General features: G+C 37.7%; 1 protein-coding gene across 3 annotated transcripts; it reads right to left on the reverse strand.

Annotated features, from left to right (window-relative positions):
* Positions 1-3,233: 3,233 nt before the first annotated feature.
* LOC131300391 (uncharacterized) lies at positions 3,234-12,828 on the reverse strand. 3 transcript variants are annotated; one of them, XR_009190943.1, is made up of 10 exons: positions 12,537-12,676; positions 10,635-11,563; positions 9,372-9,966; positions 9,203-9,265; positions 7,165-7,365; positions 6,020-6,105; positions 4,284-4,383; positions 4,093-4,191; positions 3,764-3,970; positions 3,234-3,623 (listed from the first exon to the last, which is right to left on the reverse strand). XR_009190943.1 is itself a non-coding variant. In XM_058326198.1 (9 exons), exons 2-9 carry the CDS (start codon positions 11,549-11,551, stop codon positions 3,908-3,910), a joined length of 2,124 nt encoding a protein of 707 aa, XP_058182181.1. In that variant the 5' UTR covers positions 11,552-11,563; positions 12,615-12,828; the 3' UTR covers positions 3,234-3,907. The 3 variants fall into 3 exon arrangements, 2 of the variants coding, with proteins under 2 accessions (XP_058182181.1, XP_058182180.1); XM_058326198.1 differs by having other exon boundaries at positions 3,234-3,970; positions 12,615-12,828; XM_058326197.1 differs by having other exon boundaries at positions 3,234-3,970.
* Between the last annotated feature and the right edge of the window lie 3,490 nt (positions 12,829-16,318).

Raw genomic sequence — 16,318 nt, forward strand, 5'->3', positions numbered from 1 at the left:
TTGTTGTTGTTGAAAAACCCATGAAAATCTGTTGAGAATCTGCTTGAACAACAACGTTATCGATACCTTTTGTAATCGTTATCGATACCTTTACGTTACCAAACCCAGAAAATCACTCGCTATCGATACCTTCAGCCCTTGTTATCGATACTCTTGTGTCTGGAATGCCTCTGAACCAATCGATACATGTTGCTTATCTCCAGTTTTCACTGTTTTGCTTCAGCTTTCATCGTTTTGGTCCCCAATCACTTCCAACGTACCCAAACACCTCCCAAATGACCCTTAACTAGATTACTCGTGTTTAATAACTTCATCGGATGTTTAGCATAACTTTAATGCTCGTTTGGATTTGATTTCACAAAATACTTTATGTATCAAAGTCGGGTTTGAATGATATGAACATGACGATAAAAGGATTTCGAAACTTTACGGACACGATGAGAATATTTCAGGACTCATCGACGGGTGAGTGCCTAGCAGAGGACATCAGGGTCCTTTAATTGGCCCAGCATGAGCTATATGATCGTATTTGATACTTCAGGACATCCCAAATGGGTAAAGTGTCTGGCAGAGGACATTGGGGTCCTTTAATTGGCCCAGTTGGAGCTTCGGCTCATGACACATGTACGAGACATGTCTTGACATATGGTGTTTTCAAAGTTTGTTCAGTAAGACACATGATTGGTTTTGAAAATGAAAGGTTGGAATCAGATTACTATTGTTGCCCCTTTCCATTGGTTTTGGTTGTCATCTTTCATTCTGTGACCGTTCCTACATTTTATCTGCATATATTGTTAAATTAGAGCTTTCTACTGGGCTAGTGTAGCTCAAACCTTACATCAATTTCAAGTACTAACCCAGGGCAGTAGTTCATGTTGGGAGTGCATGGATGTGGACATTCTTTTGGAAACTAACCTTGAAGAAGTTACTTAGTCATCTTTGTAAATCACTTTTTGGAATATGTATTTGTAACTCCTGTTGATAATACTTTGATATGAGGATATTGAAAACCTTAACTATTGATCACTTGACATTTTTTTTGATTTGGGCCATAGAGCCAATGATGTACTTTTTGTAAACATATGGACGTTGAAGTGTAATTGATGGAAATGGGAATGTTAAACTCTTTTGGGGTATTGGACGGAATATTGTGAGGTTTTATGTATGAATATCTCTTTATGATTATGTTGAAAATCGAGGGTGTGACAAAAGCTATGGAATGATATATATGGGCTTCCTGCACAACATTTGTACGAACGGTACACTTAAGTATGTGAACAACACGCGAACACTTGGGGCACATCGATGGGTGGATGCCTGGCAAGGGATATCGGGATCCCATAATTGGCCCGGCAAGAGCTAATGCTCATATTGAACACTCAAGGCCTAACCTACAAGGTGGGCGCTTGGCAGAGGATATCGGGATCCCATAATTGGCCCGGCAGGAGCTTCGGCTACAAAGGATACAATATGTTGAGACACAAGTTGAATGAATATGACTTATGAGTTTTAATGAAAGAAAGATGGGAGATATTGGGACACTTGATCATGATAGTTGTGCTTCCACCATTGTCATTTGATTTCTCATCATTTGTTCTTTTGTTTAGCTCATTTGCATATAAAGTTTGCGTAGACTTTTCTACTGAGCTAGTGTAACTCAAGTTTTATATTATTTTCAGGTGCTAACCCGAAACCAGAGCTTGCATGCCTGGAATGTTTGGAGTGTGGAAATTACTTTTGAAAGCTAACCAAAATAGTTACTCATTCATCTTTGTAAATTTCTTTTGAAAGATGCATTTGTAACTAAAATTGTAATTCTTTTGATTGGAATATTGTAACCCTTAACTCCCTATTGATACTTGATACTTATGTTAATTTGAGGCCGGTGATGTAATATTTGGAGATCTTATGGACTTGAAAGTATATTTTTTTATTTTATGGGAATGGAATTAAAAGAATCTTTTGGGTATCGTACGGAATATTGTGAGGATTTATTTATAGAAAATCTCTTATATTTATGTTAAAAATCGAGGGCGTGACAATCAGGTAACTGGCAATAAGCACAATCCACACATAACTAGACTTGGTAGCTATTTGGTAAAATTGGAAAACTAGAAATTGAAAATCAAGTTCTAAATGTTGAATTTTTTAAGTTGAAAAGTTGATGGATCCAAATAATAAGAGCTGATCTAATTATAAAAAAAATAGTGTGATACAAAGAACGACAAATTGAAAGAAAAAGAAGAGAGCAGTAGAGAGTTCTAGAGAGAGAGAACTCTTGGGGAGGATTCCTCCTCCTCTCTTTGTCCGCCCCTCTTTCCCCTCTCCTTTGTTCCCCCTTATTCTTCTCTTCATGCCTCTTTACCCCTCAATCCCCCTCTCCTCCAGTTTTCCTCTTCCCTCCGGTCCCTCTTTTTGCTCACCTCTCCTACCATGATTGCGAGATGGTTGAGACGCTCTCCTTAGGGAGCTGCGATCTCCCTCTCCCCATTATTTTTGAACTCAAGAGCCAGATCTAAGATTCTAGATCTGGTTTCTTGGAACCAGTTCAACGGCGACGGTAACGGCATCTGCAGCGACTTCAACCTTCAGTCTGCGGCAGGAACGAGCTCAAGTTGGTGCGGCGGGGAGAGTTTACTCTGTGTCTATACCTGGCCACTCCGACCTCCCTAGTGTGATCGACAAGTCCGACTCCAACGCCTTGGCTCCATACGATTTTTTCTTTGTTTTCTTTTGTTTGATGTATTTTGTTTTGTTTATTGTTTTCTATCCTTTTGGACTAATAGTGTCTACGCCTTGGCATCATCATCATCTTGTTTTGTTTATTGTTTTATTATACTGTGTTTTTCTTTTATATATACATCAAGTTTAATTCTGGTAAAAAAAGAACGACAAATTGTGAGTATATTATTTTTGAGTATTCTCTTTGAGCTTTGTTGATTCTCACCATGTTTTTGTGTTGGTGGTGGCACAATGGCTACTGAGGAGTGGTGGCGGAGAAGTGATGACTGCATGTGGTGGTGTAATAGAGAAGGTGGTCATGGTGGCAGGCAGTGGCACGGTGGTGGAGAGTTGGCAAAATTTTCATTACGATGGTTTCTTGCAGCAGTCAAGATGATGATGATGGCAAGAGAATAAAACCAGATATTTCTGTTAGGTTGTTTTTGTATCATGAACTTCGTGGGGGAACGTACGGATGAACCAGAAAATGTAAAGGCGGATATACAAGGCAATGAAGTGTAGATACCGAATTCGTATCTTTGGCTCTCAATAATTTCAATTTCCATCAGTACATCATTTCAGATATCCATGATCCAAGCACAGCCTTCATAAGTTTAGAAAAGAAACCAATTGTAGTACTGTAATACATGCAGCTGGACAACAAAAGGCAACCCTTGCTTCTCAACCGATGCGGCTGCGAAACAGGAAAAGGAAGAAATTTCCGACATCATGACCAATTGAGAGAGTTCTCTTGCCACAAGAGGCCCCAAAATACCAGCCCCACCAACACCCCACAGAAAATCACGAAAGTTGAGGCTTGTTTATACAGTCTGGTTCCCAAGAACTGCTAGCCAAGTCCCGCACTTGATGGGGTGCTTAATTAGTAGGAATCGGAGATAGCTCTGAAATACGTGGACTTGGTGCGGTTCAATACCATAATGTAAAGTATAATGCATACCATTATCAGCTAACTACTAGGGGAGATTTTAATTAGTCTGTAATAACACCTAGAAGAAAAAGAGAAACTAAAGCAAGGGTGGACCTTCAAGGAAGAATCCATCAATGTCGAGGCCCTGAAAGAAGTGCGTTCATGATTTTACCTAGAAACCTCGAATACTACTGCTCACGAATTTTGTGTCATGCGATACAACAAAACATGAACCAAAAAGTTACTGGTTGCTAATAATCAAGTGATAGAGCACTTGCACACCGGGCATGACGTTCTTCTTCTGAGCCATGGATCAATGCACTGCAAGACCAAGAAGAAGTTAGACGCTTGGTGGATTAAACTTAATAGGAAGTGAATGAAAACAAGCGCCCCAGTGAAAGAAAACGTTGGGTAAAAAACTAACGGAGATGGAAGTTGCGTACATCTTTGTGAAATTTATGCAAGCAAGGGAGATGGCGTATTGTGTCCCCAGTGGTTGGGGTGTCAAGACAAATTGCACATGTTTCATCAAAATTGTTACCCTGAAAGACAACAGATTGGTAAACAAAAGGTGAGCCGGTCTCACCCCACACCCCACCCAACACACAAATATATAGTCGTGACTGTATATTACCTGAACTGTTGACTGTGGTAACATGTTAATTCGATCAAGAGATGCACCACCATGCAGGTGATTATTCTCGTCGAGGGCCAATAATGTTTCGTAATCATTTCTGCAAATATATTAAGATAGTAAAATCAAATAAAAGAATGGACTGAGAATAACTGTTTACACTATTACACAACCTAATCAAATGAGAAACATAGCATAAACGAAAAGGCTCTGCCAGTTCCCAACTTTAATAAAATGTCAGAGAACACTTCATGGTGGTCCATTAAATAAACTTGACATACTTTTTCCCCTTACGGCACATGGCATACCCATAGTCTGTAAAGCTAATTTTGAGGGGTAAAATATGACAAGTTTCTTGGGTCATTGAGTAGCACTTTAAGTACAGCAATGTTTGCAGTATCCAAAAATCTTAAGATATGTGGCAAAAGCAGCAAAACATCCAATTCGAAGGGGTGGCGACCAGCGAGCGGGATTTTTATGCCATTTTTTTTTCTAAATTTTTGAGTTTGCTGAGGTTTTAGGACATAATTCTTTCCTTGTTGCTTATTAGTGACATGTTTACCTTATTCCAGAAAGGAAAAAAAAATGGTGGAAACAACACAATATTTGAATATCAATGAATGCTGATTGACAGAAGTAAAGTTCCAATAACTTTCTCACATAATTCAATCGGAGGTCTACCATGTATATGTATTTTTGGGAGGAGCACTGACTTCAGTAATCATTAAGGTGGTCAAAACACTCTAATCCCCGATGACCATTATTTACAAGTTCTAAGGACCCCACTACAAACTCACTATAATGTACACAAAACCAAACTGAACCAAACAATGCCAAGCCCAATCTAAGCCTTGTAATATAAGTAAATGATAACAAAACCTAATTACACCCAAGTTAGTCTCCATCAATGGGTGTTTTGGAGAGATTGTTGGCTACACCAAACATACGTCCAGCCTGATGCACAAAGTGGTTGCCCCCATGTCCCAACCCATAACCTCAAGCTTAAAAGGGTGGAGTTCTAACCACCACACCAGTGACCAAGGGTAGCCAACTTAATCTCCAATAATGGGGGTTTGGAAGGGGTAGTTTGGTAAAATTGCATAATAACCAAAATGGTTGCCCTGAGGTTTGAACAAAAAACCTCACGCTTAATGGGTTGAGTTTTAACCACCAAACCTGTGGCAATAAACCAAAATCTTCGATTCTTGAAAAAACTGTCAAGCCTCAAAAACTCCTCTTCAGAAGCTTGTAGATAATTTTCACACTCATCTTAACATTGCTTACGCAAGCAGTGCAGGAGCAAAGCATTTCATATGCTCTGAGGGCATGTTTCAAAGCAGTACACAACTCTACTTCTTTCTAAGTTGGAGCCAGAGGTTTAGCCGTGAGATGATTAATAACCCCACATCCCCCCCAAAGTTAATGCACGTCCCATGTGAAATCCTCACAGAAAAGTTACAGCCAAAACTGTGATATGTCCAATCTGATGTTTTAACCAAGACAAACCAACTGGGACTTAAAAAAGGTAAATGCGAAGAGTAATGCTAAAACTGCAATGATCTCCTAACACTCCACAACAAAAACAAGTGTAGCTTCTTCCAACAAACAATAATTGTCAAAAATGAACACAAAACTAGGAAGCAATCGCTATCCAACAAAACAATGACATAACCATTTTAATCACGTTTAACCTAATAGTCAATATCAATGAATGATGGTGTAAAATGAAATCTTACTCGTTGAAAGCATTCTGAGCTTGACGGAAGTTACCAGTCACTCCCATATCGCTGAAGGCCTCTAAAGCTTCCAATATATGCATTCTCTGCATGACCACAAATAAAATCAATGTTTGGTTGAATCTAACTTGTACAGAAAAAGAGAGCACAAAGTGAATTAAGAAAAAAAGAAACTCATGAGATAATTTTGTCCCTGTATAATAGCCAATAGCTAGAATAGCAACACTAAAGACCATTGGTAAGCCGTAAGCCACCAATTGACGTTGTGGCATACCAATGGTCGACACACTTGAACCATTCCCAAGTCCATGTAAGATAACTAGATAAGCGATAAAGCCTGAAGGACTACGGCAGTATAGATAAGTGATAAAGCCCGAACGACTACAGAAGCATAGATAAACTGACGCATGGCATCCAAAAATTCAAGATGTTACTTAGATGGTCTCAAATTTTGGCATGGTGATAGGAAAAGAAAACTTAATTTCCATCTTCGTCACCATAGTCTATTTCAAGTAGATGAATTGATGAATGCTGAATCCAGGCCCATCTTCAACTCCATTAACATGTCCATTAAAGCATTACCCAAACCATATAAAATGTGAGAAGAGGATCAAATAAGATACTAGGAAATTCGTACGGTAGCATTTTCCTCGTAGAACATTCAATAGCAAGAATAGCAATATTATCTTAATTATACACTCACAAGTGAGGCCCATTGGCCATAAACGGATCAGTTTTTTGTCATTATTCAACAAACATCTAAGTTAATGCAATCGATCTCATGAACCCAAGTAAGGTTGGCATAGAGTTTCAAGCTTCCGAAATCATATTTGCTAACCATGTTTTCCAAAATTAAACAGACTTAAAATTTCAAGACACTAGTTACTTGTGGAGAACAAGACTAAATCGAAGTTGAATGGGAACTACGAGAGTATGACCTCAAAGAAAAACCAATACAACATCAAGATAACAACAAGGAATACAAGAGATAAAAGATCATCTTCACAACCAACCACGTCTTCATTTCATCATCGTTGAGTCAGGTAAGAATAAGAATATAACTTAACGGAAAACATCAATGACCATTTCGATTGAGACAGAAAAACAGAACTGCAAATTAACATATAGAGATAGCAACACTATACCATGTCAACATCCATGTCTGGAGGAAAAATAGACCTTCTTCCCCTATGTGGTGTTCTAATTGATTGGCTGGGTAAACGACTCCTCGACCTTGTCAATCTAGTTGAGCCACGACCTCGAGCCTGGGTGCCTCTGCGAATTGTAGGGTTTTGAGAAGATCGAGTGTGAGACTGTCTACTGGAATTTGAAATTACAGGGCCTCTCTGCATAAATCACAAGGAAATAACCTTTGACGACTTTACACAGGATACTTGGTATAGACAGTAACATCAAATATTGTAGAACATGAGGTGATCAATATTATCAATTTGTCAGAATAACATAATATCAGGAATCAGTATAATTCTAAACCAAAAAATACAGCATTAAAGAATAAACATGCTTTCGTATCTCACCTTAAATGTGACTAAAATATACGAGATATGGATAGCTAAACATCTATTTTCCAAACTCCGGCGAATTGTTCCATTTTAATTAACTTAAAGAGGTTGTATAGATATTGGTAGAAGAGGGAAAAAAAATAGATGAACTAATCAATATATTCTCTATCCTCTCCTCTCCACTTTAATTTAATTGGCTTACCTTAGTTATAGGACAAGGAGACAGTTACTAACCCTTTGTCATCGGTTGTGAACAATTTTAATTTTAGACCCTTCTCTAGGTTCTCTACAGGCATTCGCATTTTTATATAACATGAATATCTCTTCATATAAGCGTACATTTCTAAACGTTGCTCCATTTTATACTCTAATTTGCCTCTTTCCATTTGTCTAAGAAGTTAGGTTTTTGTTATTCTTAGTTAGCCACAAAAGAGATGAAACAAAAAAAAAAAACAAACAACCAAAACCCAAATATGGATAAGGAAAAAGGCATAGATTGGATGCTTAAGCGGGAGCATGATGGGGGAGTTTCTTCTAGGACAGGGATGGGGTTTGGAGTCGAACCCGATGCAGGTATGGTACAGGAATGTATTGGAGTTCGGCTAATAGGATGGGTAGTTTGGAAAGAAACCCATACCAAAACCTACTTAATTTCCACCCCTACTTGATATCATTCTGAGTGCACCATTAATTCCTGTCAGCAGGCTGACTGTGATCAGAGTCACAAGGAGCTGAAATCTAGACAGAACAAGATAGCTCCAGAGCCACTTGCAAGCAGAGTTTGAGATTGCAAGCTTAAAGGTGAAGATGCCAATCTAGAACCAAGAAAGGGGTGGGTTCATAAGAGCATCCGCAATGGTAATAATCAAAACCAATAATCAAAATGTGTCACGTCAGCATTTGATTATCCATTTAGTTCATAATCAAACTTAACAACCTCTACCTCCACATTGGTTATTTTTGCATCCCTAACCAAAAAACCCCCCACAATACAAAATGCACATTTGTCCAATCACAAACGAATTTCAATTACGCATCCGACCACACCAAATTATTCGTCTCGATGAGACGATTCCAATGTAGGGTGTTTTTGAGTTATTGAGTTTTGAGTTTGGTTATTGAGTTTTGAGTTTGGTTATTGAGTTTTGGTTATTGATAAAAGTTGTTAAGTTTGGTTATGGAATGAGTGAAATTTGATTATTTACTAAAAGACTTGTAACTTTGCTTATTACAATGTGGGGTGTTTTTTGAACATTGTTATTAAGTTTGATTATCCAAACTCATTTGCTTATTACAATGTGGATGCTCTAATTTTCTTTGACTTGGTCTATGTACTTAAACTCTAGTTCTACTTGAATTGATTACTCTGGTAATGGTGTCTGTGGTTTTGAAGTGGGTACTGTTGTTTCAATGATTTTCCAATGTGGTTGGGTTCATGTCATTTACTCCATTTTTTTACTACGGTATTGTGAGAAGGGTATTGACAAAACTGAAATAAGATTATCCCTTCCACAAACTGAATAACCAATTCACTGGGGTAAATTCTAATCAAGAATTAGTTGTGAAAATTTTTCCTATTCAAACCCTTTGCAGGCGCACAATCTCGACCTTAACTTTTCATCATAAGAGGCCTAAAAGAATGCAAAACCCCATGACTTACATTAGAAAATGTGCGCTGTGAAGTTTCCTCCTGCTGCAACGCCAAAGCTATATGTGCATCAATCTGTCCCGAGACGAATAATCAAAGTCAATAGGGGGAAAGCAAGGGCAATAAAGCATCAATCCCTAAGTTGATAAATGGAAATCGGAATGAAACGTATATTAAGAACCTCTCCATTTCCAACGCCTGGCGCCTCGTTATATAATTTTTCTTGGAGCTCACGGGCCAACATCTCGTCAGTTTCTAACTGTATTTCCCTAGCATGTGAGTCAGAATTACTAGTACCATGAAGTCTGTTGCGGGATCCACGCGTTATTACGGGAGAGAATTCCTCAATTTCAATAATCGGATTCAAAATGCTATGACTATTCCTGCTCCTGGTAGACCTTGAATTTGATGGCTCCACCGATGAGCCAAGAAACATTATTTCCGAGTCTACAGAGGTTGAGGTTTCACTGTGATTACTGGAGGCAGAGTTGTGCTTCTGCCTTTTACTAGAAGTTCTTGCTGCAGCACTTGGCCCATTCTCATTACAAACATCATAGACATCACCGGGCCAGTTCCTACTTCTGCTCCCATTATCTCTTCTCACCATACTGTTTTCGTTTTGTAGGTTGACAGAGGATTGGTCATTTTGTGTTCGGGAAAGAAGTTGACCCTGATCAGATAAGGAGGGATTTACTTGCTTTGTGTGGTTACGAGTACTTCGCCACCCATTGGCATTGCAAGTTCCACTGACCTCTTCATTGCTAGTCAATGAATGCCTGCAAGTATATACAAGAGGGATAAGAGTTACCAGCATTAATCAGCTACAATATCTTGAAAGTGTTAGATTGTTAATGACGACCCACAAGCTAGGAAAACTTGACTGCTCAATAAAGAAACGCAACCAACCTAAGAAGCATGGATACAGACATGAGACACAGACACGTTGGGGACGTGTTGAGTATGAATTGTATGCACCATACAAGTGTAATTAACAAATCATACAAAAGTTAAAATATTGCTATTGCCGGATTAGGATAAAAGGACAAAATTAACACCAAATATATACATCAGTGGTCACTAAATAATAATGAACCAACATCCATGGCAATTCTAAATCTGGTCCAACTTTTAAAAATGCACTATGACCTGCTGCAAATGTGTCTCCAATGTGTCCCCAATGTGTCATAGCCTGTCCTCAAAGGGTCATAGCCCGTTCCCATTGAGTCTTACGCGAAAAAGATATAATACAAAACTGAACACATATTTAGGCATGTCCGAGGAGAGTGCCTTGTTGTGTCCATGTCGGAGAGAGGTCCAAGCTGGGTACATGAGGCCGGTAGACGTGTCCATGCTTCTTAGTAAGCAACAACTACAGATATTGCCTTAGAAGAAAAGTAAGCTATTGCAATGAATCCTAAAAAGTCATCACATTGAACCAAAGTACCTCGTGGTTTCTGTAGCAGGCTCTTTTGAAGGAAAAAACTTTCTTTGAGAACTATTGTCTTCAGAAACCAACTCCCTAATCAAACTGGATGAGAAATCAGACTCCAGAGCTCCATTATCAATCTGTACATCTGTCGAACCATTACTGCGATTTCCAGCTAACTGATTGGCCTTCTCAGTAATATGTGGAGAGATACAACCATTTCTCACCAATCGTTTTGGCCCACGGACTCTAGGTGAGGGAATAGAAACGAGACTCTTTCCAACGTTAGGTACAGAATCAACAGAGATACCTTTTCCACGATCATTACCTGAACCTCCTATGCATGTAGCATCCATTCTTTCTTTTCCTTTGTAAGCATTGTGGGCCATAGTTGAAGAATTTGCTATGCCGTGTAAAGGAGAGAACCCATTAACTGATATTGGTCCTTTTCTTATTTCTCCGGTTTGACAACGCTCTGATGCTCCATTTGGGAATGCTTTTTTCAGTACTTCAGCAGGCCCACTCTGCTTCGTCAAGTCAACTACATCATTTCCTCTGGAGGTAGAAGTCCATAGAGCTTTTCCTTTCCCTTCTTTACTTTGCCAGTGTAAAGAACTTTTGTTCTCATCATTGCCAATTTTGTCTACTTCCATTCTCCTAAACAATTTTTTAGAAGATGATGAATTCGTGAAATCGAGTTCAGAGTTAGGTTTTTTCACTGGTTGCAAAGACGGCCTTCTGCTACGCCCATCATCAACCACAAGTTTACTCCTGCCTCTTAGCCAACTAGCCCCTTCATCCAAAAAATCAGTTTTTCCTGAATGACTTGCCACTGCAGAATCACTTTGTTTTTCAATGAAGCCTCTGCTGTTCATATTCTGTTTAGCCAATCTATCAGGAGTGTCAGAAACATCTAACACCTGATTCGTGTCCATGTAATCGATATCCTGTATAAAGTACCAGCCTACCTTAGAGCAAGTACATCAGCTTAGTTATATGGAGAATATTAGGTAAAATAGAGAAGGAAAACCACAAAAGAGCTTTGCACCAGAGTAGCAAAAGGGCCAAGGTAAAGTAGCTTTGGGGGAATGGTTCGGTAGTTTTACCGAAGGACTGTGCATGGGCTAACCTTTATACAATTATTGTTTCTCTCTCTCTCACACTCTCTCCAATGGAACCCAAGTACAAGATGAAGAGTACTTTTGTTTTATAGTAGTATTTTATTAGTATAGAGATGGTAATAGAGAGTGTTGGTGTGAGGTTGAGAGAGATTTGAGTAGGTAAAATGACAAAAGTGAATTATTTGGTAGCTAAAATACATAACTATCGGTTTACATGCTCTTAGTCCATAAATCAGAAAAATTACTACGGCCATCACCAATCCTTACTATCTCCGTTCCTCTCATTTGTGAGAATTTTTTTCTGAAAGATCTATCTGATATAAACATTCCAATCCTTTGCTAGAGAATTTTTGTATTTTTTTTAGAAAGAACAAATTTGAAACAACCAAAACCACACAAATTACTTAGGCTAAATAGAATAAACCAATGTCTGATGACCAAAAAGAATAAGAACATGGAACACAGAATCTCAAAGAGCTAACAATAAAAAATAACGCCGAAAATTACCAAAACCAAAATAATTTGGGAATCAATCAAGCCTTTTTATGTGAATAATCAGATGACCTTTCGAATAATCTCATTATTAACTGATTGTCAACTCCAAATCCTATAAGAACAATGACCCATCGAGATCACACATAAACTAGGGCCAAATTAAAATTAGGTCACAACTGATACGGCCAAGACCACACAAATTCTTTATTGAGGCAAATATCCATATTAGTAATCAATAATTTTTGGATATAAATCAAGGATCAACGAATTCTAACATAAACAAGAAAGATTGTAAAGATTGTACCTTTTTCCAGTAATCTGAGGTTCAGTGGAAGCCCTTATTTGGATAATCAGATGAACAGAGAAGAGGTAAAGATTGTACCTTTAACGGTTTTATAGTCCCTTCAAATCCAAAATAGATAGAAACCCAGAAGAAGAATCCCTCCCTCTCTTTCTCTCTCTCTCTCTCTCTCTCTCTCTCCCTGTGTTTTTCGGGGTATAATTTCGAGAATCACCGCATCACGTTGTTGTACCTTGGGGTGGAAGTAGTATTCACGCGGTGGTAAGGAGCGTGAATTACTGGTATTGAGATAAAACACGTGCGGACTGGTTGGCTCTAGTTCCCTTCTGATTTATGGGGAAAAAATCAGTTTGATCCCTTCTGGTTTGGCGCATGTGCGGTTTCACTCCCTCACATTCGATTATCAGCACATAACCACCCTATAATGCACCGTCAACATCTGTTAACAAAACTCGAAAAATGACCACAACACCCTCGTCTTCTTCCTCTCACACGTCTATATTACAGACATACACATACAGTCACATATTTATAAATGTATATCTACAAACTAAAATCTAAAAAGAATGAGTTTGTGGGGGTAACACAACAGATAAAGGATCCAAACGAAAATGAACTTGAATTAGTACTGCGAATGATGAACTCGGATATGTACGCACCACTTTACCAAACCACTGCATTGAGTATCAACGGGTCATGGCTACAAAAAGTTACCGACAACCTAAAACCTCAAGGGCTTATTCTCGAAATATACATACGTACGTATATACATCGATATCCATATTCCATATAGAGGATAGAGAAACCCATATTTGCGAGTGTGCGAGTTTTGTTAGTGTTAAGTGTGGGATCCTATTTTTTGCCTTCTTTTCTCTCTCCCCTCCTAGGTCTCTTAACTTCTTCTCACATCCTCTCTCTCCTTTCTCTCTTTTTCCTCCTTAAAGCTCTCTAGAAGGAGAGCCATAGCTAGTGCAAGACACAAAAATGACCCCCAAAAAATGGTTTTAAAAATGTCAAATGGAACAAAGTAAATTTTAATTCTCTTGTCAGCTAACTAAAGTCTTACACTAAAGTGATCTAAAAGACTAAAAAGAGTCAGATGGGGATGCTTTAGAGCATCTGCATCCGGTCAATTTAGGGATTTGTTACGGTCAGAGTTTTTCATATTGGGTCAATTAACCCAAAACTTTTGAGGTTTTTCACCCCATTTGACATTTTTAACGTCTTTGGTACTGACAAAAAAGTTGTTGATATTTACTTCTCTCTACCCATCCCGTGACTGACCATCTAGAGAGTGAGAGAGAGTGAGAGAGGTGAAGCGAGAGACGCAGGAAAGAAGAGACCAAATAAGTGAAAGAAGAGAGAGAGAGAGCATGGTTCCCACTTTTAATTCTACCAAACAATCCTCTAACATATAACTTTTGGGCTCTACTTTAAACATTTTTAGAAGAGGCCTAGTACAGTACATGAACCAAAAACATGAAACTCTCCATGAAAACACACTGAATGGTGCATATTCATGGAAAGTGAATCTAGACCGTCCAGTGTGTTTTCATAGAGAGTTTCATTTTTTTGTTTCATGTATCCTAATTTTCTCTTTTTAGAAAACTCAAATGGGGACGCTGAAGTCAAGTCGATTTTGAGCTTTTTTCTTTTTTTAATGGGTGAGTGTTAGCTTAGCATGGTGTGTCAAAATGGTGTGATAAACCGATGTGTCAGTTTACTTTTGTAAATTATTTCAAAGAAGTACTAAGTTGACAGTGATATAATTTGAACGGTCCATTTCATAGGGTTTGTTGAGAAAATCAATTACTTTAAAAAAGGGTTTTTATTAAAAAATGATGCCTTTGAAATATTTTTAATGTAATGAGTGGTAATAAGTAGGGAGAGATAGATAGAGAAAGTTATTGAGAAACGTAAAAAGAGAAAAATGGATTTCTCAAGTATGGGAACCAAACAAAGAATCCTTACGTGAAATTTTTTTTTGCAATATTAATTGTATGGAAAAGTGTGTCGATTTTTGAGCAATATAACTTCCTTTTTCGTTGACAAAAAAAACTTTCTTTTTGAATAATCTTCTAAACTAGTACTGCAACAAAATACCCCGGTTAAACTAGTCACTAGCCTCTCTCTCTCCGGTTACGTTCCTTCTTTTTCCTATTCAATCCATTGTTATTCGTCATCTGAAATTTTAAAAATTCAGTTCGAATAATAACTCTGCAATGGAAGGTTAATCCTCAGCTTTCAAAGCAACCAGAGCTCTTAAAATGTTAGTTTTCAAAAGTTAATAGGATTTCTAGCAAGGTTCAAAAACATGGCGCAAAAAAAAAACAAAAACAAAGGTAGGTTGTTTAATTTTTTATGTCTTTTGTTTGATCGCAACCTTTATTGGTGGGAGGGGAGGGGGTGATAGCAATGCTGATGGTTGGAAACTTGGATGGGAGGGAAGAAGATATTTTTAAAATGTCTGTTTTAGGTTGAAGGGTATTTGAGAATCCAAATTGGGTTGCAAATTAGGAAGGTTATATTGGTAAGTTCTTTGATTTTCTTGTGTTGCATTTAGAAATCAGGTAAAAGTAGCAGAAAAAAAAATTGATTGTATTGGATTTATAAATGGGGGGTACATGGAATAGAAAATAAGGGATTCTTTTTAGGCTCCATTTGGAACTTGGGGGGAAGGAAATGGAAAGAAAGAGAAAACATAAAAAATTTGCAAATTTTTTTATCTGTCCCTCTCATGGTTTGATTTCTAGAGAATTAGAAGAGAAATTTTATCTGTCCCTCTCATGGTTTGATTTCTAGAGAATTAGAAGAGAAATTTTTGAAACATCCAGGGTCCGTTTGAATAGAGTGAAAATGATAGAAAATGCAAGAAATGAAAAATAATGACGCTTTTCTAGTGTTTGATTAGCATAAAAATACAAGAAAGTGTAAGAAAGTGGATTTTCTTGTACAATTCATTAAAGCATGAGTACATAGCTTCCACTTTTTTACTAAAAACACAAGAAAATTTATTTTCTTGTGAAAGTTGTCACATTTTATGACATTTCCCATTATGTTCATAACTTCTTTTTCTATCATGATCAACTATGTATGTTATCATGATCAATTATGTATGTTAAGGGTAAGTTAGTAAATATATCTATATCATGATCAATTATGTATGTTAAGGGTAAGTTAGTAAATATATCTATTTTCTTGCATGATTCTCCACAAAAAAAAAATCATTTTAACCAAACAAATGTAAGAAAATAAAATTTCTTTTCACTTTTTTTTCTTTTACACTACTTCCTCTCATTCACTTTCCAGCATAATTTTCTTTCTAATTTAAAGGACCCCTAAGAAAAGTCTGATTTGATCCTCCCCGAATGGGTGACATGCATCTACCTCATCCCGATCACCCGAAACCTAGGAGGGGGGGAACTGCAAGGATCATGAACACTTGTTTAATTTTTTCTCTTATTTCTATTTAAATTTCTAATTTTCCCTTCATTGTTTCCCATTTCCTCGAAGTTCCAAAGAGAGCCTTTAATGTAACATACTAATATAATGTAGTGTTGGCTTATTTTCAACAAGTGGATGACTTCATCATTGTGTTCACTCTGAGGCTAAAATCTCCACAAGATGTAGATAGGAGACTTTAACATCCACAATTTTAGCATCTCCATAGAGGATGCTCTCAGACTAGCCAAAAACAAGTTCAAACCCAGTTAGCTACATTCTTTATTCGCACCGAAGGCATTTATCCTTGAAGCACCCGGTGCTGCGGTGTCCTGAATTTTTTG

This window comes from Rhododendron vialii, chromosome 9a (genome assembly GCF_030253575.1).
Source record: "Rhododendron vialii isolate Sample 1 chromosome 9a, ASM3025357v1".
NCBI lineage: Eukaryota > Viridiplantae > Streptophyta > Magnoliopsida > Ericales > Ericaceae > Rhododendron > Rhododendron vialii.